The sequence below is a fragment of the Dama dama genome, chromosome X (genome assembly GCF_033118175.1).
Source record: "Dama dama isolate Ldn47 chromosome X, ASM3311817v1, whole genome shotgun sequence".
Taxonomy (NCBI): domain Eukaryota; kingdom Metazoa; phylum Chordata; class Mammalia; order Artiodactyla; family Cervidae; genus Dama; species Dama dama.
The window spans coordinates 60,961,187-60,981,827 of record NC_083714.1 but is presented as its reverse complement, the minus strand read 5'-3'; the positions used below and the strand labels follow the sequence as shown (position 1 = coordinate 60,981,827).

The 20,641-nt window shown below is 41.9% G+C and overlaps 1 protein-coding gene and 1 pseudogene across 1 annotated transcript; both read right to left on the bottom strand.

Annotated features, from left to right (window-relative positions):
* LOC133052684 (S-phase kinase-associated protein 2-like) overlaps window positions 1-13,418 on the bottom strand; it is a 23,046-nt pseudogene extending 9,628 nt beyond the window's left edge.
* Window positions 12,726-20,641, bottom strand: ARL13A (ADP ribosylation factor like GTPase 13A). Its single transcript, XM_061136562.1, has 6 exons — window positions 20,456-20,641; window positions 20,015-20,085; window positions 15,965-16,220; window positions 15,005-15,110; window positions 14,313-14,500; window positions 12,726-13,716 (listed from the first exon to the last, which is right to left on the bottom strand). Exons 1-6 carry the CDS (start codon window positions 20,512-20,514, stop codon window positions 13,581-13,583), a joined length of 816 nt encoding a protein of 271 aa, XP_060992545.1. The 5' UTR covers window positions 20,515-20,641; the 3' UTR covers window positions 12,726-13,580.

The window sequence follows — 20,641 nt, the reverse complement described above, 5'->3', positions numbered from 1 at the left end:
CATAGAACCATCAGTTGCTAGTGGTCCTAGATAAGCCTTAAAATTGACTCGCATACATGGCAAGAAAAGGTGAGCTCATTTTATTGATATTAATTAGGACAGTTATTCTAAGGGTTTGTCCTCAGCCTGCTTCCTACCTGGTGTCTAGAACTGGCTTCTCATTAGGCTCATCTTAAGAGTTGCTGAACCTCTGAGTGCAAATTCTACCGTCGCCTTTATTACAGGTGTGAAGTTGCACGCACAACCATGCTTCCCAGTCTTGGCTGAACATTGAACTACCTCTGGGAGCTTTTCAGAAAATCCTGGTTTCTGGGACTTGGGCCCTACCCCTAGATCTTCTAATTTAATTGGTCTGGGATGTGGCCCAAGCATCAGGATTTTTAAAATATTCCCTGAACGTGATTCTAACGTGAAGCCAGTGTTGCTTGCTTGCTTGCTAAGTTACTTCAGTCGTGTCCAACTCTTTGTGACCCTACGGACTGTAGCCTACCAGGATCCTCTGTCCATGGGATTCTCCAGGCAAGAATACTGGTATGGGTCGCCATGCTTTCCTCCAGGAGATCTTCTTGACCCAGGGATCAGACCTGCGTCTCTTACATCTCACACACTGCGAATGGATTCTTTACTGCTGAGCCACAGAGGAAGCCCACAGCCAGGATTGCATATGTGTGCTAAGTTGCATCAGTCATGTCTGACTATGCGACCCAATGGACTGCAGCCTGTCAGGCTCCTCTGTCCGTGGGATTCTCCAGACATGAATACTGGAGTCGGTTGCTGTGTCCTCCTCCAGGGGATCTTCCTGACCTAGGAATCGAACCTGTGTCTCTTCTGTCTACCTGCATTGGTATGTGGGTTCTTTACCACTAGCGCCACCTGGGAAGTCCACTGCCAGGGTTATGATCCTCCAATAAGGGCCAAAGTTCCCAAATTTGTCTGCACATTAAAATTCCCTGGGGATCTTTTAAAACTTCCAAAACCCAAGCCACACCTCAGATAATTAAATCATTACAATCTCGGGATGGACACAGGCATTAGTAATTTTGAAGTTTCCCCAGTGATTCCCATATGCAGCCAGCATTGAAAACCACTGGGTTAGGGTATTTGATGTTTGGAAGTTGGGAGAGAGGAGAGAATGATTGTCATTTGCTGAGATTTAAGACTTTCATTGATTGATTTGCAAATATTAAAGAATCCTTGCATTCCTGGGATAAAGCCCACTTGGTCATGATGTATGATCTTTTTAATATGTTGTTGGATTCTGTTTGCTAGAATTTTGTTAAGGATTTTTGCATCTATGTTCATCAGTGATATTGGCCTGTAGTTTTCTTTTTTTGTGGCATCCTTCTCTGGTTTTGGTATTAGGGTGATGGTGGCCTAATAGAATGAGTTTGAAAGTTTGCTGCCTTCTGCAATTTTCTGGAAGAGTTTGAGTAAGATAGGTGTTAGCTCTTCTCTAAATTTCTGGTAGAATTCAGCTGTGAAGCCATCTGCTCCTGGGCTTTTGTTTGCTGGAAGATTTCTGATTACAGGTTTGATTTCCATGCTTGTGATGGGTCTGTTAAGATCTTCTATTTCTTCCTGGTTCAGTTTTGGAAAGTTAACATTAACAAATTGAAAGATAAAAACCATATGATTATCTCAATAGATGCAGAAAAAGCCTTTGATAAAATTCAACATCCATTTATGATAAAAACTCTCCAGAAAGCAGGCATAGAAGGAACATACCTCAACGTAATAAAAGCTATATATGACAAACCCACAGCAAACATTATCCTCAATGATGAAAAATTGAAAGCATTTCCCTTAAAGTCAGGAACAAGACAAGGGTGTCCACTCTCACCACTACTATTCAATATAGTTTTGGAAGTGTTGGCCACAGCAATCATAGCAGAAAAAGAAATAAAAGGAATCCAGATAGGAAAAGAAGTAAAACTCTCACTGTTTGCAGAGGACATGATCCTGTACATAGAAAACCCTAAAGACTCTACCAGAAAATTACTGCAGCTAATCAATGAATACAGTAATGTTGCAGGATATAAAATTAACACACAGAAATCCCTTGCATTCCTATATGCTAACAATGAGAAAACAGAAAGAGAAATTAAGGAAACAATACCATTCACCATTGCAACAAAAAGAATAAAATAATTAGGAGTATATCTACCTAAAGAAATGAAAGACCTATATATAGTAAACTATAAACCACTGATGAAAGAAATCAAAGAGGACACAAACAGATGGAGAAATATATCATGTTCATGGATTGGAAGAATCAATATTGTGAAAATGACTATACTACCCAAAGCAATCTATAGATTCAATGCAATCCCTATCAAGCTACCAATGGTATTTTTCACAAAACTAGATCAAATAATTTCACAATTTGTATGGAAATACAAAAAACCTCGAATAGCCAAAGCAATCTTGAGAAAGAAGAATGGAACTGGAGGAATCAACCTGCCTGACTTCAGACTCTACTACAAAGCCACAGTCATCAAGACAGTATGGTACTGGCACAAAGACAGAAATATAGATCAATGGAACAGAATTGAAAGCCCAGAGATAAATCCACGAACCTATGGACACCTTATCTTCAACAAAGGAGGCAAGGATATACAATGGAAAAAAGACAACCTCTTTAACAAGTGGTGCTGGGAACACTGGTCAACCACTTGTAAAAGAATGAAAGTAGAACACTTTCTAACACCATACACAAAAAATAAACTCAAAATGGATTAAAGATCTAAATGTAAGACCAGAAACTATAAAACTCTTAAGAGGAGAACATAGGCAAAACACTCTCCGACATAAATCACAGCAGGATCCTCTATGACTCACCTTCCAGAATATTGGAAATAAAAGCAAAAATACACAAATGGGACCTAATTAAACGTAAAAGCTTTTGCACAACAAAGGAAACTATAAGCAAGGTGAAAAGACAGCCCTCAGATTGGGAGAAAATAATAGCAAACGAAGCAACAGACAAAGGATTAATCTCAAAAATATACAAGCAGCTCCTGCAGCTCAATTCCAGAAAAATAAATGACCCAATCAAAAAATGGGCCAAAGAACTAAACAGACATTTCTCCAAAGAAGACATACAGATGGCTAACAAACACATGAAAAGATGCTCAACATCACTCATTACCAGAGAAATGCAAATCAAAACCACAATGAGGTACCATTACATGCCAGTCAGGATGGCTGCTATCCAAAAGTCTACAAGCAATAAATGCTGGAGAGGGTGTGGAGAAAAGGGAACCCTCTTGCACTGTTGGTGGGAATGCAAACTAGTACAGCCACTATGGAGAACAGTGTGAAGATTCCTTAAAAAACTGGAAATAGAACTGCCATATGACCCAGCAATCCCACTCCTGGGCAGACACACCGAGGAAACCAGAATTGAAAGAGAGATGTGTACCCCAATGTTCATCGCAGCACTGTTTATAATAGCCAAGACATGGAAGCAACCTAGATGCCCATCAGCAGACGAATGGATAAGGAAGCTATGGTACATATACACAGTGGAATATTACCCAGCCATTAAAAAGAATTCATTTGAATCAGTTCTAGTGAGATGGATGAAACTGGAGCCCATTATTCAGAGTGAAGTAAGCCAGAAAGATAAAAGACCAATACAGCATACTAATGCATATATATGGAATTTAAAAAGATGGTAACAATAACCCAATATGCAAAACAGAAAAAGAAACACAGATGTACAGAACAGACTTTTGGACTCTGTTGGAGAAGGTGAGGGTGGGATGTTCTGAGAGAATAGCATTGAAACAACTATACTATCAAGGGTGAAACAGACCACCAGCCCAGGTTGGATGCATGAGACAAGTGCTCAGGTCTGGTGCACTGGGAAGACCCAGAGGGATGGGATGGGGAGGGAGGCGGGAGAGGGGATCGGGATGGGGAACACATGTAAATCCATGGCTGATTCATGTCAATGTATGGCAAAAACCACTACAATATTGTAAAGTAATTAGCCTCCAACTAATAAAAATAAATTTAAAAAAATGACTTTCAGTCCTTCACTTTTCAAATCACATTTCCAGTTTATAATTTATAGGGTCATCATTGTCATTTTTCTGAGAAATATATTTCAAAATGGCATGCCATAAAGTATAGTCATGAACCAATTGAAGCTCCCTTAGAGCTCACCAATTAATGCAAGTGCAAGGACAGCTGAATTGGAGTATAATTATTATGTACCAGACTTAAAAATTTCCATCAGCTGATTTGATTTCATTGTTACATGCATTTTCATATATATTTTTCATCAAAGGAGACTAAGTGGGTGGGGAGGGATGCTGACACCTTGCCCAGAGCCACAAAATGAAAGAATATGTCAATATCCTCTAGTCCATTTCTGTCAGAGATCTTCAGGGTACACGGAGGGAATTTAAATATATAAAGGTGTTGGGATTCACTGTTTGTATTTACTGCTCATCTTGTAACCAATCCAAGGAATACCTAAGGAGAAGAGAGGGCTGTTATTTACCTATTTAAGGGTCTCTGTCCTTCAACTAGAATAAGATTTGAGGGAATAAGGACTGTTCAGTATTGTATTTCTGTCCAGCACCCAAGCCAGTGTATGAAATGTAGCAGGTGCTCAGAGCAACGATATAGCATACTGGCCAAGATGACAAGCTGTGGAATCAGGCTGACCTAGTCTTGAATTCTGGCTCCATCACTTTTACATGCCATGTGAATTTGGGTGAGTTACTTGTCCTCTGTTCCCTGCCCCTCTGTCTGTAAAAGAATGGTAATGGTACTTACTTCATGAGATTGTTGTGATTTATTCAGTGAAACAATATTTGTGAAGCACTTTGCAAATTGCCTGGCACCTAGTTTGCTTGGATTAAGGGGGGAATTATTCTTAATAATCCAATTATTTGTTGAAGGAATAAATGGATATCATAGCCTCATTTCCCTTTCCTGTCTTGACATTCACAAAGAGTCAAAATAACTTATTCAATTTGGTTTCTGTAAGATTTCAATACTTCATTTCGGGCAAACAAAACGAAATACACGTTGGAGAGAGTCCCTGTGCTGGTGTGGGTGTTTCTCAGCATTTATGTTACAGTCAAATATTACAGCTTCTAGTTAGACGTTTAAATACAGTTTGAAGAAAAATGACACATGGGAAACAGATAAGGCCATCCTGCTCATTTTGTCACCCTCATAATATTGGTTGCTAAAATAACCCGCTTGTCAAATCCCTTTGTACTACTGTGAGAAGTGCTGATGTAAGACATGTTTTCTGAAAATAACCATGATGAGAGGTGTCACAGATTCAGAGCTTTGTACAGAAGTGATAGAGTTCCCTCATGAGTAGAATAGCTCAGGATCATAAATTGGCCAGTCACTTACTGGCTTACCTGTTTCACCTCCTAAAAGGAGAATTGTTTCTAGGTTTGTTTGTTTGTTTGTTTTAACTAAACTACTATAATCACTGCATAGGATCCTGGATTAGACCCTGCACAGAAGAAGGACATTATTGGGAAAACTGGTGAAATCTGAATTAAGTCTATAGTTTAATAAATAGTATTGTGCTAATGTTAATATCATAGTTTTGATCAATCTACCAGAGTTATATGTGTCTTAACGTTAGGGGAAGTTGGGTGAGTGGTATATGGGAACTCTTTGTACTATATTTACAAATCTTCCATAAATCTAAAATTTCAGAATACAAAGTTTTCTTTTTTAATAAAGAAAAGACTACACATAGTCTTAAAAACTAGATGTACTGATTGAAAGCTAATTCTAAAAAAAAACCAAGTCTGGGCAGGGCTTGAGGCCAGGGCTCCAGAAAGAGAATAATGATTACCCAGACACCCATATATGTGCTAGATGTTTGGCTAAGTGTAATAAGCACTACCAGAGACAAGGGTGGGGCTGGGGGAAAGCATGTAGCAATTCTTCTTTAATAAGGGATTTCTGGAAGCCTATCCAAAAATAGTTCCTTTCTCTCCTTATAAGCTAGCTTAGTTCAAAACACAGCAATCCCACTTAAAAGAGGTCCAAACACATGTTTCCTTAAACTCCCATATTGGAGCTTGATGGACTAGATGTTTTGAAGGAATTTTTCACTGGAGTGCTAAACCTGAAATGGTGTATATGTGCTCAGTCACGTCTGACTCTTTGCAACTTCATGGACTGTAGCCCACCAGGCTCCTCTGTCTGTGGAATTTCCCAGCCAAGAATACCGGAGTGGGTTGCCATTTCCTACTCCAGGGGATCTTCTGAACCCAGGGATCAAACCCATGTCTCTTTTCGTGTCCTGCGTTGGCAGGCAGGTTGTTTACCACTGTGCCACCTGGGAAGCCCATTTTAAAGCATCAGCCCCCTTAGCATTCACTTCTTATTTATTCCCTGATTCAAATAATCTGCAGAGTTAACTCCTGTGTCATTTAAAAAGGCAGATGCCTTAGTAACCTAGCATGACCAGCACAACAATTTTAAAAAGTGTATTATAATACAAGGTGTTGTTGGGAGTAGGGGTGGAAACTCAAAGGACTGTGGTGCTCTTCATTCTCTTTGGTACTTTAGGGATGAATTCTTCAATGTGTTTTTTCCACAGTTCTGATCAGCATGTGTACCTATTTCCTATTGTGCTGTTTTCGTGTAACATTATTTCACATTCTGGTTCCCAACTGCACAGTGCACATAATTGGCATCTTTAATGGCTGTGTAATATTCCATTGTATCAAATAGCAGGATAGTCCTTAAGGCTGGGCTCATTTATTTGAGCAGATATAAAAGGCCTGCTGTCTCTTAGCACCAGAGGTCTATTTTAATTCCTGGAAGTGGTGACTAGCAGGAGCGTGGGATTGTGTGGGATTCTTGAGTCATCATCACCCAGCACAGTTAACAGAGTGCTTTGTTAACATTGCTTTGCTCACCACCCGACCGCAGAGCCTCCTGGGTTCCTGGGACCTGAGCCAGGCATTCCAGGAGCACTAGAGTGGAAGTACAAGCCCCCTGACTCCCACAACCCTCAGCTGATACTGTCTCCCTCCCAACAGCAGTCTCCCTCTGCTGCTTTCTCTCTTGCCTGGGATATTAACTCCACCTGTGTTTCCCATAGGGCTTGATAAAAGAGAAAAAGCCAGGGGAGTGGGAGGATGGATTATTATAGTTAAAGGAATAGGCATGGGTCAGACGTGCCATGGCTGTATTTCTTTTAGGTGCACCTGTGAAAATGAAGTGGGATGTTGGGATGGTGGGCGATAGAACACCTGTTTTCTGCACCCTTTCCTGTCAGAAATCCAAGTTTGGGCTATCCAATGAAGAGTTTATAGGGGTGAATGACAAAGCAGTGAATCCCGACTTGAGCCCTATCCTACCCATAGCCAATGGTGTTTTATAGTTAAAAATGCTAGTTGGCAAAATTCTCCTGAGTGGTGTATTTAAGTCTTGCCAGTTGCAACTGCCTTGAAGATGAGTGGTCTTAATAGGATACTGGGAGGAAAGAGTGATATTTGAAACACAACTGGGATGGTTCAAGCACCAAAAGCTCAAATTTCCCGGGGATTTGTGACTAGGTTACCTGTTCTTGGTTTCCATATCCAATCCTAAATCACCACAGTTCTTCCTTAACTCTTAACAGTGTACTGAATCTCTGACCCATGTTCTGCAGATCATACTGGATACCAACGCTACTGATTGCACACTAGGATGGGTAGTAACAGTGTATGAAGAGTGGTGACAAGATTTCAGGAGTAAAAACCATTCAGAACACAGCATCTCTACCTATACACATGGAATTCTCTAATCCAAAAGCCCAGGCCTGTCTTGCAAGACGAAATGGACAAGTACCCAGAGCCACATAGGGCTCGTTGAATGATGAGCCAGGGTCATATATTTGAAGTGTCTCTGACAGGAGCTAGACTTTACAAGTCCTGGAGGAGGCAGGCCAAGACCTTGACAATGAAAGGAGAGAAACTCCAAGGCAACCACTTGCCTGAAAGAAAATTTGCCCCCAAGGCTCAAGAAGCTCTCATTAATCTTCGTCCTTGGGCTGACACACTGAGACAGGTTTGTAAGACCTTTTTTATTTATTTTTATTTTTTTTTTTGCAGATTTTAGGATTCTCAAAGATGAGGCTCTGGGAAGTGGTGGTTATAATCACCCTGTGCTGTCACTCAGTCATGTCTGACTCTTTGTGACCCCATGGACTGTTGCCCATCAGGCTCCTCTGTTCATGGGGATTCTCCAGGCAAGAATGCTGGAGTGACTTGCCATGCCCTTCTCCAGGAGTTCTTCCCAACCCAGGGATCAAACCCAGGTCTTTCAGGTGGATTCTTTACTGTCTGAGCCACCAGGGAAGCCCATGAATATTGGAGTGGATAGCCTATCCTTTCTCCAGGGGGTCTTCCCAACCCAGGAATCAAACCGGGGTCTCCTGCATTGCAGGTGGGTTCTTTATCAGCTGTGCCACCAGGGAAGCCCTATAATTACCCTAGATTCTTTCTCTATACTGTTTGTACTTTAGAATCTAAGACACCTCTCCTTGGGTTATTCTTTGCAGAAAGGAGGATACTTCTCCCAGTATGGAAGTATAGCTATCTGATGATCTAAGATCCTCCCCTAATCATAATAATAGTAGGTAACATTTCATGAGCTACTTATTATGTGCCAGGCACCCTGCCTAGCATTTTGGCCCTGGCTTGTCTTCTTTGATCCTCAAAACAAGCCTGTGAGGTATGTGCTCTTCTTCTTGTCCTCACTGGGGGTTATTGCCAGGTCATCCAGCTTGATAAAGGGTTTGGAAAGTATGGTAACACCCTGCAGCAACCAAATTATTCACTCAAAATAAATAAGGTTTTCCTGGCTGTATTGAGGGGATATTTTTTAAATATTTTTGATTAATAGACTTTCTGTAGGAAAATTTGGTTGACACCCAGGAACACGTATATTTAGTAGAAAGGAAAGTATGCCAATATACTAAAATTCACTTTTGTCAGAGGTTGTTTCAACCTAAATTCTTCACCCTGCTCATATTCATAGATAGCACTCCTAATCCCTTTTAGCCATACTTTCTTCCCCTCTTGGCTGAGAAAGTGTGCCTGCCTAAGACATAATGCTGTAAAGAGCAGCGTGAGTGAAGAACCTTGGTTTGTTGAATTATAGTCTCCTGTCTGATAAACTCCTCTTCAGTAGAGACTTTTGCTATATCCCTGGGTTGAAATGATTGTCAGCAGAATTCTCCAGTGATATTTATTGGACAAATTGGAGGAATGTAGGTGGGGTCAAGAGGGGCTTACCAGGTGGTGCTAGTGGTAAAGAACCCACCTCCCAATTCAGGAGATGGAAGAGTTGTGGGTTCGATACCTGGGTTGGGAAGATCCCCTGGAAGATGGCATGACAACCAACTCCAGTAGTCTTCCCCAGAGAATCCCATGGACAGAGGAACCTGGTGGGCTGTAGTCCATACTGTTGCACAGAGTTGGACATGACTGAAGCAACTTAGCAACTATGCAAGCACAAGTACAGGTGGGTCAAGAGTGCCCAGAGAAGACCCAGAGAGGGTGTAGTATATTGGGGCAGGGAAGATAGCACACTGGCTCAGGCATATAGGAGATCTGGATTTTAGGAGCATGTCTGTCAGTGATCAGCTCTACAGTCTTCAGCAAGTCATTTAACCTCTCTGTACCAAATACCTAATCTGTATAACAATTGGGATTGGACTAGAGGTTCTTTAAGATTGCTTCCAGTGCCATGACTAATAAGCCGAACCTTAGAATCCTGTCAAAGACCCACAAAGTGCCTGAGGTGGTCTCCTTGGACATAAGGCCATATGCAATGCATAACAGCAAATGATGCAGCCTTAGACAGTGTCTGGCGCTCCAGATGGGGTTGTGAGACTGATGCTTATTATGTGCCAGGTTTCTCTCTCTCAGAAACAATTATAGGCTAGTTGGTTTATACTTCCTGGTGAGACCATATAGGGTAGGAGTTAAGACCATGAGTTATGGAGTTGGAACTTGGTTTAGTCTGAAGAGCAGTTCTGTCATTTCCTAATGGGTGCCTTGGGACAAATTATTTGACCTCTTTAAACATCAGTTTCTGCCTCTGTAAGATGATGGTAGTAGAACTGACCTCATAGGCTTGTGAAGATGAAAGGCAGTAATGTACGTAAACCACTTAGCCTAGTGTCTGGCAGAATGGAAGTGCTCACTCACCTGGGTTTGCCACTACCATCAGTATGCTTACTGCAGTCAACCTAATTCTTCTAACATGGGCATGATGAAGCTTTAGCATTTTCCCTGGATGTAGCTTTCTCTTCTGGGCAAAGTTTGAGAAAAGCATAAGATCTTTCTGGCCTAAAGTAGCTTTAGAGTCAGATCTGGATTTGGTTCCTTGTTCTGCATCTTACAGCTTCTGGGACCTTGGATAAGTTATTTTTCTCTACCCCTTAATTTCTTCATCTGTAAAACAAAAACAAATATGCTGCCACAACCATGGGTTTTTGTGAATAAAATAATGAACATGAAGAGCTTCGTGCTGTGTTTGACAACCAGAAGGCACTCAGGAAATGGGGGCTGTGGTACTGATGGTGAAAGTAGCAGCTGTAATCATAATGAATTCCCACCACTAACACTGCCCTCTCTAGGATGGACAGTTGAATGTTTTTAAGCTCGTGCAGTTTTTGCACACCTAACCTAAATGTTAGGAGAGACATCAGTTGCTATTCCTGAAGGGACAGCAAAAGAATTGTTGCCAGTGGCTGGGAATTTAAAACCGAGTTGTTTTCGGAGGCGTGACTGAAAATGATTCCGTAGAGCATAATTCTCAGCAGAATAATTTATTCATGCCAGTCCCCTTCCACCCAAGAACACAAGGGGAGAAAATATAGTTCTAAACTGACCCTGTACTTCTAAGACTCAATTGCAGTTGGTTACCTTTGATATGTTGCTCACAGACTTCATCAGGAGCATCTGGGTACAAAGATCTAATCTTTGCCAAGGTCGTCTTCATTCTTAAACTATTTCAAACTATTCTCAAACTATTCATTCCCCTTAACTATTTTTGAGCCTCTTGGTGGGGATAAGATTCATTTGATGGCTCAAAGATTGATGTATAGGCACAATGGGAGTTCTAAGGGATATGTTAGAGTAGGTGGAATTATAGGGGGACTGTAGAGGTATTAACAGACAAATTTGAAAACTGAAAAATCTTAATGGTTCTGCAGATGAACCCATTTACTAAAGGAGGGATATGAGATGTTTCTTTTGACATTCCTTCATTTTTCTCTTTAGCTCTCTGTTAAAAGTCTGCTAAAAAGAGAAAGAAAATAGGCAGTTACCGCAAGTGAAGCTAGGCACCAGGCTTCCTGTCCTTCCAGGTGAGGAGGGTGTTGCCTACTTTCCAAGGGGTGTAGATTGCATCCCACCAGGTGTCCCCCTCTGCCTTGACCTCATACTTGCTCTCCCTCTTGCTCTCTTCCCTTCACCTAAGGAATACTAACCACAGGCTCCAAAGGCTTCATCAGGGATTGTCCAGTAACATCTCCTCTGAGTCCCAGGTGTCCATTCTCCTTTTGGCCCTTGGCTCTGAGGTTATAGAAATGAAAAATGGGTTTCAATTTTGGACAGAGACTTAGGAGTAGAATCAGACATCTAGAAAGACACTTCTTCCACTCTTCTGCAGGATTCCTGCCACTCAACTTTCATCCTCTTTACCAGAGCAGCACCTCTGTCCTCAGTGTTCCTGTCCAGGCCCCTCTGTGTAGGTGTAACAACCCAAGGCTCTGAGGTAGCCTGAAGGGCCAGATTCTTTGGAGAGCAAAGATGACATTATAAAATCGACAGTTTACCGTCATGGAAACTGGGGCCAAGGAACATTTGAGATGGAGTAGCCATTAACAACAATGGGCCTTTAAATCCTCACAGCTTTCTTTTTTTAGTGCCTTTAGTGTATTGGGAGAAATCATATATGATTATTAAAAAATTTCTGATAATACAAAAATCCTAAGAAAGGTACCTCGGCTCTTCTAAAAATCACCTAGAATCTTACCCTTAGAGAAAACCACTGCTCATGTTTGGTGATTTCCCTCCAGATAGTCTATGCACATTTATACATCATGCTGTACATGCTGTGCTCTGACTTTCTATTTTCTCCAACAAAACATTGGGTTGTGGAAAACTTTCCATGCCAGTCAATTTATTCACATTAGCCCTTTTAAGGTCTGCATAGTATTCCATTGTATTGCTGCACCATAATTTATTTAGCCACTCACCATTGTTAGACCTTTAGCTTGTTTCCAGCTTTTAGCTGTTAGGCACAATGCTGTGATTAAACAACTATGAGCATTCTTTTTTGTGTACTTGTGTAATTATCTTTGGCTACAATTCAAGACATAAAATGATTGGCTCATATGGTTTCCACAATTTTAAAGTTCTCTCTCTCTCTCTCAATATATATATATATATATACATATATATATATATGTATATACACACACACACACACACACACACACACACACACACGCTGTTCTTGTTGTTCAGTTGCTAAGTTATGTCCCACTCTTTTGTGATCCCATGGACTGTAGCCCACCAGGCTCCTTTGTCCATGGAATTTCCCAGGCACGGATACTAGAGTGGGTTGCCATTTCCTTCTCCAAGATATATATACATATATATGTGTATATATATATATACATACATACATATATATATATATACATACACACATATATATGTATATATATGTGTGTGTGTGTATGGAACAAGAGACACAGGTTCAATCCTTGGGTCGGGAAAATCCCCTGGAGTAGGAAATGGCTACCCATGCCAGTATTCTTGCCTGGGAAATCCCATAGACAGAGGAGCCTTGCAGGTTACAGTCCATGGGGTTGCAAAGAGTTGGACATAACTGAGCATGTGCACGTGTACACACATGCGCGCACACACACACACACATGTACAGAGAGAGATGGAGAGTAGGAAGGAGACAGACAACCAAACTACTCTAAAGATTGTACCAATTTGTACTTCTACCAGTGGAAATCATAACCTTTAAGATAACCCTACAGCCATCCAAACAAAGATCTTGGAGCATCGTACTGGGCTGCCAGATGGTACTCTCCAAGCACTTCATCTGCTTCTCTCCTGATCACCAACCATAGCATGAAAAAAGAGTTTTGGGCTCAAAACTCCCCACTTTAAATTGTGAGGAAAGGCCTTTATATCTTTCCTACCCTAACTAATCAATGATCCAGCCTTACCTTCAAAAAGATCGTCCTCAGTGTATGGGGCTGGGGGCTGAAAGTCATCACTTGGAGCATAGCGAAGCTCGGGGGTGTTACGAGCTCCAGCGGTGATATGAGCCCCAGCGGTGTGACGAGCTCCAGCAGTGTTACCAGCTCCAGCAGTGTTATGAGTTCCAGTGGTGTTATGCATTCCAGCGGTGATATGAGATCCATTTCCCCCAGAATATTCACCTTCCTCCATGGGTTCATCTAAAGCAAAGGTTACTGATACGTTCTTCTTGGGTCTTATTCTGACACCTTCTTTCTGTATAACAGGAAGATGGAAGAGAAAGTCAATTGGTGCTCAAAGAGTTCAGAGATTGGTCCCTGAGGCAATAACATTTAATGAGCCACTTACTAGCAGGATTGACTTCAGAGGCTTAGGTTCCATTGAGTGTTGTCCTACATGCTGTCTATTTTCTTTGGACATTCCCATCTGGGTAGCAAAGCTGGAGAAGATAGAGAGGATAAAGCCATAGTGAAAACAGATGCAGGCTCCTTAATCAAATTCAACTATCCCCCCCATCCCTGCCATGTGTCTTCGGACAATTAGAGGAACAAAAGAGGAAGAGGACATTTAGTCTTTTTATTCGTCAAAACTTTGATCACCTCCTGTTTCTTTTTCTTTTCTATATTCCTGTTCTCTCCCACCTTGCTATACTATTGAAATGATCAGAGAATGGGAAGTGGAGAATGTGGGGCAGCTCCAGATAGTTATCTATAGAATATTGCCAATAAGCTCCTTAAGGGGCTTATGTTCCTTTTCTCCTCTGTGTAACAAACCAGAGAATAGAAACCCTGTTTTGGAGAAATTCTACTACTGAGGATTTAACTCATCCCACTCAAATTGTGCCTAGGGAAGGATGTACCTAACAGTGTTGGGATGTTTGTGGTCACTGCCTTCACTCCATTTGGGCCAACTGATCTTGAGAGACTTGCTCAGCACCTCACAGAATTCATGCTCCTCCCAGAACTCCCTGCTTATGTTGAAGATTAACTCCCGCATCTATTCTTATCAGTACACCTAACAGAGGCAACTCGGCACCTGTCTGCTAGGGATCTTTCCTCAAATCCTCTAGTGCCTCTGGAGGCTGCAATGGTTGGTGGCAGTGGCTGTTGGTGAGTACACAGCTCTTCATATTTCTCTCGAATGGCAGATAACAGCCAGTGCAGGCCATCAACTATAGGTTGATGGCTCCTTCTTTGGAGGTCTTTGATGACTGAACAAGGTTCCTGTGACAAAAAGAGAAGACTTCAGCCCAGGAACTTGGGACTTCTTGGGTCCATAGTCTCAGTCACCCTTAGCACGCAGGTACACAGAAGCTCTGCTGTACCTAGAGAGGCTCTTAAGACTTCCTAAAAGATACTCGACATTTACTCCTGAGAAGGTAAATGAAAGGTACAAAAGCTAGGTCCTTTAATGAAGTGTCAAATCTTGGATGTATAACCTCGGACAAGACACACAGAGTCTCTGAGCCTTGGCTTTCTTAACCATAAAATGCGGCTACTGAAACTTCCAGCTTTAAAGAGCTACTTTGCAGGCCTAGTGAGAAAATAGATGCAAAAGTGTTGTAAGTGAGTGGTACTTACTATCACCATTGAGTCAGAAATCATTACCATACTTGTGTCAGGGAGAGGCTTTGCCTGAGATCTGGCATAGGAAACTGATTATGGGCTGTGGAAGGCATCAGCCTTGGTTGAGAGGACAAGGGAAGGGAGGGCTGGACACTTACTTACCACTCGGCACGGAGACTTGTTCTCATTCATTAGTCTCTCCAGCAGCAGATAGTCAATGATATCACCAGGCGGCAGGGCACCCGTCTTATCCTGCTTATTGGCCAGGCTAAAACCAGGCATTGGAAGATTTTGAGGGAAGAAGAGAGGATGAGTGAAACTGAGATAGAAACCAAGGACAAGAAAAGAAAGGAAAGAGGGGGACATCCAATTCTGGTACAGCTGCTCCATATCCAGGGACTAGCTTTTAAGCCATACCCAGTAAGGTGAGCCAGACATTTAGCCAGCTCTCAATGGAGAAAAGAATAGCACAAGTAATTTGAATCAGAGATAATCCCCAAGCCTCATTTCTCACTCTACACTACACCATCAAACTTTAATTAGAATTTCTAACCGGGATAGGAACAAATTTGGAGCTTATATACCCTCCCCTAAACTCTGTTCATGCTTGAGCTGGGGGTGCTAACAAGGAATAAAAAAGGCTAAAAGGGGGCAGGGAGGATTGACAGGCCACCTGAACTATCACCCTGGAATAAGAGGTAGTGGCATAAGTCTCGGGCAGTCTGCCAAGGGAGCAGGCCACTTGCATTGAATATACAACACAGGAGTTTTCTGCCTTCATCTCAGGGTCAGAGACTGAATCCAGAAAAGGGAAGCAAATGTAGGGAGGCAGTCTTCAGGATGAGTCGACGGATGGGTGAGGAGGGTGTGTGCATTTCCATTTGATGCTTGCCTTCAAAATTACCTTTGCACAATTAGCTAACAGGTTTCCCCATGGCAGTGTCTGGTAGAAAGTGGCTCTTGAAAACAGCCCATAAAGGACTGGGCCACTACCCCTTGGCCAAAGAGGAGAGGCGGTCTAATTGGATGTGACAAAGGGACCACCTAGCCCTTCCTCTGTCTACTTCTCTTCTAAAGGCTCAGAATGGGAAGGGGAAATTGGACACAAAGGTAGAGTCTTACAGTAGGATGGGTTTCCCAGCCACTCTTTCATCAGACAGCAGGTTGGGTAAGAGGACCTTCACTTCCTGCATGCGCTCCCAGTCGCTGGAATCCAGGACAAAAACAAGCCCATGTGCCTGAGCATAGTAGTTTGGCCAGATTTCGCGGCCCTGCATGTCTCCTTTCAGGTCATAGACGGAAACTTCATAATTATCCACCAGGAGTGTGGTTAGTTCAGAGTTTGAACAACTGTCCATCTTACTCCTACTAGGCAGTTCTATGCATAGGGGAAGAGAGGATGAAAGAATTTGTTAAATGATTACCTGGACCTTGATTAGAGCCTGCCCTCAGGAATCCTATGGAGGTGTCCTGCCATCCTGCTCATGCTCACTGATTCATCTTCCTAAACCAGCACTTTGCCCACATTACCCTAACCTGGCTCAGTAACCTTCCTTGTGTGCCTGCTGCTCTGAAGACAGAATACAAACTCTTTTACCTCCTAACCTGCCAGATCCATTTCTTCCCTAACTGATATCCAGGGTCTCTGGTATCCAGCCTCTTCCTCCCTCTGCTTCTTGACTCATGTGCCTCCCTATCCCCCATTCTACATGAGTGTCAGGCTCTCCCTTGCCCTGGGCCTCCACAAGATACTATTGCTACTGGTTAGAACACTTCTCCACTACTCTGCTTGGTTAACACCTATTGTGTTTTTAAAATGTCAATTCAGATCTTGTTTCTTCTAGAAAATTTTCTCTTAACTCACACTACCATCCCCAAGTCCAGATAAGGTGCCTTTCTTCTGGGCTTACCACTACCATAGCACATGTATGCTTAGTCTCTCAGTCATGTCTGACTCTTTGCGACCCCATGGACTGTAGCCTGCTAGGTTCTTCTTTCCATAGGGATTCCCCAGGGAAGAATACTGGTGTGGGTTGCCATGCCGTCCTCCAGGGGATCTTCCCAACTCAGGGACTGAACCCAGGTCTCCCGCATTGCAGGTGGATTCTTTACCGTCTGAGCCACCAGGGAAGCCCATATTACAGAGTTATAAATTCTGTGATTTATTTATCTGGGTTATACACTGCAACAGGATAGAAACCCCTTCAGTATTTACTATTATATATTCACAATGTCAAGCACAGTAACTGGCAGACAGGTGTTCAATAAATATTTGTTGAATGCATCTGATGAAGCTCTTCTCTCCCATGCTTTCTTTAAGGCCCAGCTCAAGTACCACTTTCTTTAGGAATCCTTGCTGACTGGCCCAGCTCTCACTTCGATCTCTAGTTAAGCACATGATGTGTTAAACTGGTCCTTCACCTCATTCTGTGCATATCCTGCCTCCCCAGTGAAAATATAAGCTCTGTGAGGCAGGGGCTCTGCATTCCCTTACACATAGTAGGTGTTCAGTAAATGTTTATGGGGCCTGTTACTGTGGAGGAGAGTATGAAGTCCTCTTCCTCTCATTTCTCCTAGAAACCATGCCAAACTCAGACACCTTTGCCTTTTCAAGGCTATGGCCAGACCATACAGTCCCACAGGGCATTCCACCTTTCACTCAGCCCCCAGAGAAATGCAGTTCAGCATTTCTGTAGACACATTCCAGTCTATTAAACTGACAGCCTGGCCTAGCTCTCTGCCCATGTTAGTAGCAAGATGATTTTACAGATTCTCTACACTCATACCTGAGAGTTCTAAGACCAGAATCAGTAGCTTCTTATTTCAAATTTACATGGGACATTTTCTAAAGGATTGCCAGAATAAGTTGCTTAGCTGAGAAGTTAACAGGATGCTTTCAGATCTTTGGAAATGTATGACTATACACACATTTATGTGTATACATAATATGCCTCTATATGTGTATATATGTATATATTATTACATTTTACTATCATCTCATAATGTCCTCTTCTATTTTTATGTTAGTCAATGATTTAATTATAGCTTTCACAGAACATATAATTTTCATTCACAATTTTGTGTTATTTGTTATGTCTATATTAGACTATTTAAAAATAATAAGTGAATAGGTTAAAACTCTAAAGGTAATTTTTAAATCATGTTTTCTATATCAAAGCAAGCTTTATGTTTTTTCCCTGTTATTTCTTTTTATTTGCAGCCTTACCCATTCTTCAATAATTCAATCTATTGTTGGCAAACCCTAGAAACCATCAGAAGTTGCTCTCTGACGATTTACCTTTCTCTTATTTTCTCTATTAATTTATAAACACTCTGAGGACAGGTACTGAGTCAAATCCATCTCTATATCCCTAGGAGAATGCTACATAAAGCGTAGTTTGAGGATCACCTGCTTTAGAGTTACATGAGGGTGATGTTTCAGTCCTACCCTGTGCCAAATGAATAACAATCTATACACTTGGGACCCAAGCATCTGTATGTTTAGCAAAATCCCAGGTGATTCTTCTCACCTTAGATTTTGAGACTCACTGCCTTAAAGAGCAGTAGAATTTATGCCTGTTGTGTCTCAGCATTATCTGGTGCACTTGTCAAGATTTTTGATTCCCTGGGCCTTCTCCAGGCCCAAATATCTGAACCTTCAGGTCCCCTGTGAGTTGGTGTGATTCTGATTTTTGGCTCTCAGTACCCACTATGCACCAGGATCACCTGTGGAGCACTTAAAACCTATGACAGTAGGCCTCATTCTTTGAGAGAGATCTGGGGTGGGGCTCAGACAGCATTTTCTTTTAAAGTTTGAAATATATAGCTGGGTTTGAAACTGCTTTAACTGCCCTTATATAGAGTACTGCTGGTACTCATACTTGGATCCCTTGCCCCATATGACCATGCCAGACAAAATAGTTGTAGTGAATGATGTTGATAATAATGGCTTATGTCCCAAAATATTTTATAGCCAGTGTCTTCTTCAAATGTTTACTCAAGTTACTGCTTGTAGATTGGAACTTCCTCCCTAGGCTATTATCTGTTTTCAGCAATTATAAACATTTGCAGGAGCTTATAGGGGGCAAGCTATCGCATTTTGGGTACAAAGGAGTCTACTAGTCTCTAGAAGTCCTACATGGACAGAGGTGGCCTGAGATAATTCTTCAGAATGTGACATCAGTGGAAATTTGCTTTTTAGCCACAAAAACGTCTTTGTGAATGAAGTTTATGAATCAGCCCCAAGTTATTCATCAAGCACAAGGCACGTTAAACAGTAACAAATTAGACTGCAAGCTCTATCTTCTAGGAATTAGGATGGAAAGCACATGTTATTCTCATAGGCAAAATAGCATAAGGCTAATTACAGTTGAGTGCATCCCAAAGGTGGCTATTAGGAAGTCCTGGGGTGTTCTTAAAATATATATTCCCAGGCCCCACTCAGACTGGATGGGAATCTAGGGGTGGTGCTGAGTTGGGCTCTAAAAATTATTTCCTTTATCAGTAACCTTGTGATTTATCTTGGCTCCTTGATTTTCTTGCTGCTGCTTACCTTTTTTTTAAAATCATCATTCTGCCAATCAGAGAACTGGGAGAGGCAGAATCAAGTTTGCTGCCTGTAAGGTGGAATACCAGGCTGAACCACTGGCTGAAATGTCAAGGTATTAAAATGGAGATTTGGTATTAAACTTGCATGTCTCTGAACTGACACCATTTCTCAAGCTCCAACCCTCTATATGAACTGTCACAAAGAGTTTCACGTTACTAAACTTCATCATCCCACACTTGTCTCTCTTATCTAGACCAAATTCCACTTTAATTGAGCTCTGAAACTAGACATTGTTTCAAACTTGCTATCCTTCCTAATCAACTGCAGTGCTTTGCATAGTCTCAGTTCATTCATACTGACACTATGAAAAGACCTTCAATTAACATATCTTATAAAGGGAGCAGGTAACAGACATTACATAAACAGGCTGGTAACACCTGAGGAGAGGAGTGTATGTGTGTCTTTTTGTGTGTGTGTGTCTTGTTTGTGTGTGTTGGGAAGTGTTTGCCTTCATATGAGGTAACTTGAGGGCCATGAAGTAAGGGTAGGAAGGAATGATATTTCATTGGTCACTGGGACCCAGGGGAGACCTAAACTAGTATCTAATGCTCTCAGTTCCTTACCTCTCTGGAATGCCTCCACAAGAACAGTTTTGCCTGAGTTGTCCAGTCCAATGATGATGATGGCTACATGTCTAGAAATGGAAAAGAAAAATGAGTCAAAGCCTTAAAAGTACTGTTAGTTCTTAGGCTAAAGAAAGAATTATACTCTTGGTGTTTGGGGCTCTGCCTGCAGTAGTCCCAATGCAGTCATAAAGGCACAGCCAGGTGGTAGAAGGTGGAGTGGGAACTACTCCCCAAAGCCTCCAAGGACACTTTGCTTCCCTGATTCACTTGCCTTGTAGAACTGGCCATCCTCCCCCAACCCTGCCCCTAATCTTGTAGACGCTACTTAGTCATGCCCCCTAATAATATATATCATAAAGATTTGTCCTGTGAGGGACTATGGGCAGGTACATTGGAGGAAATGGTGGAACAGGTCTAAGGAAATAATTACAGTATTACCTTTGGGTCTCTTCAGTTGTCTTTAGATGAGACCAGCAGGAGGTCAGAAGCCGGAACATGATTCAGCTTAGTTCTTTAATATTAAGGGAAACAAGAAATCAGCCCCATGGTTAACTCTGAACCTAAATTAGCTTATGAATATGCAGAAACTGATAAACAGACTGGGATTGTCAAAAGCCCATTATT

Bases quoted from the DNA above. Each gene is read 5' to 3' on its own strand.
- ARL13A (XM_061136562.1), bottom strand. From the start codon at position 20,514: ATGTTCCGGCTTCTGACCTCCTGCTGGTCTCATCTAAAGACAACTGAA. The intron at 20,086-20,455 runs GTAATACTGTAA...TTCCATTTCTAG, and splicing joins ACAACTGAAGAGACCCAAAG to ACATGTAGCCATCATCATCA. The intron at 15,111-15,964 runs GTAAGACTCTAC...GCCTGGTTTTAG, and splicing joins GCTGGGAAACCCATCCTACT to CCTGGCCAATAAGCAGGATA.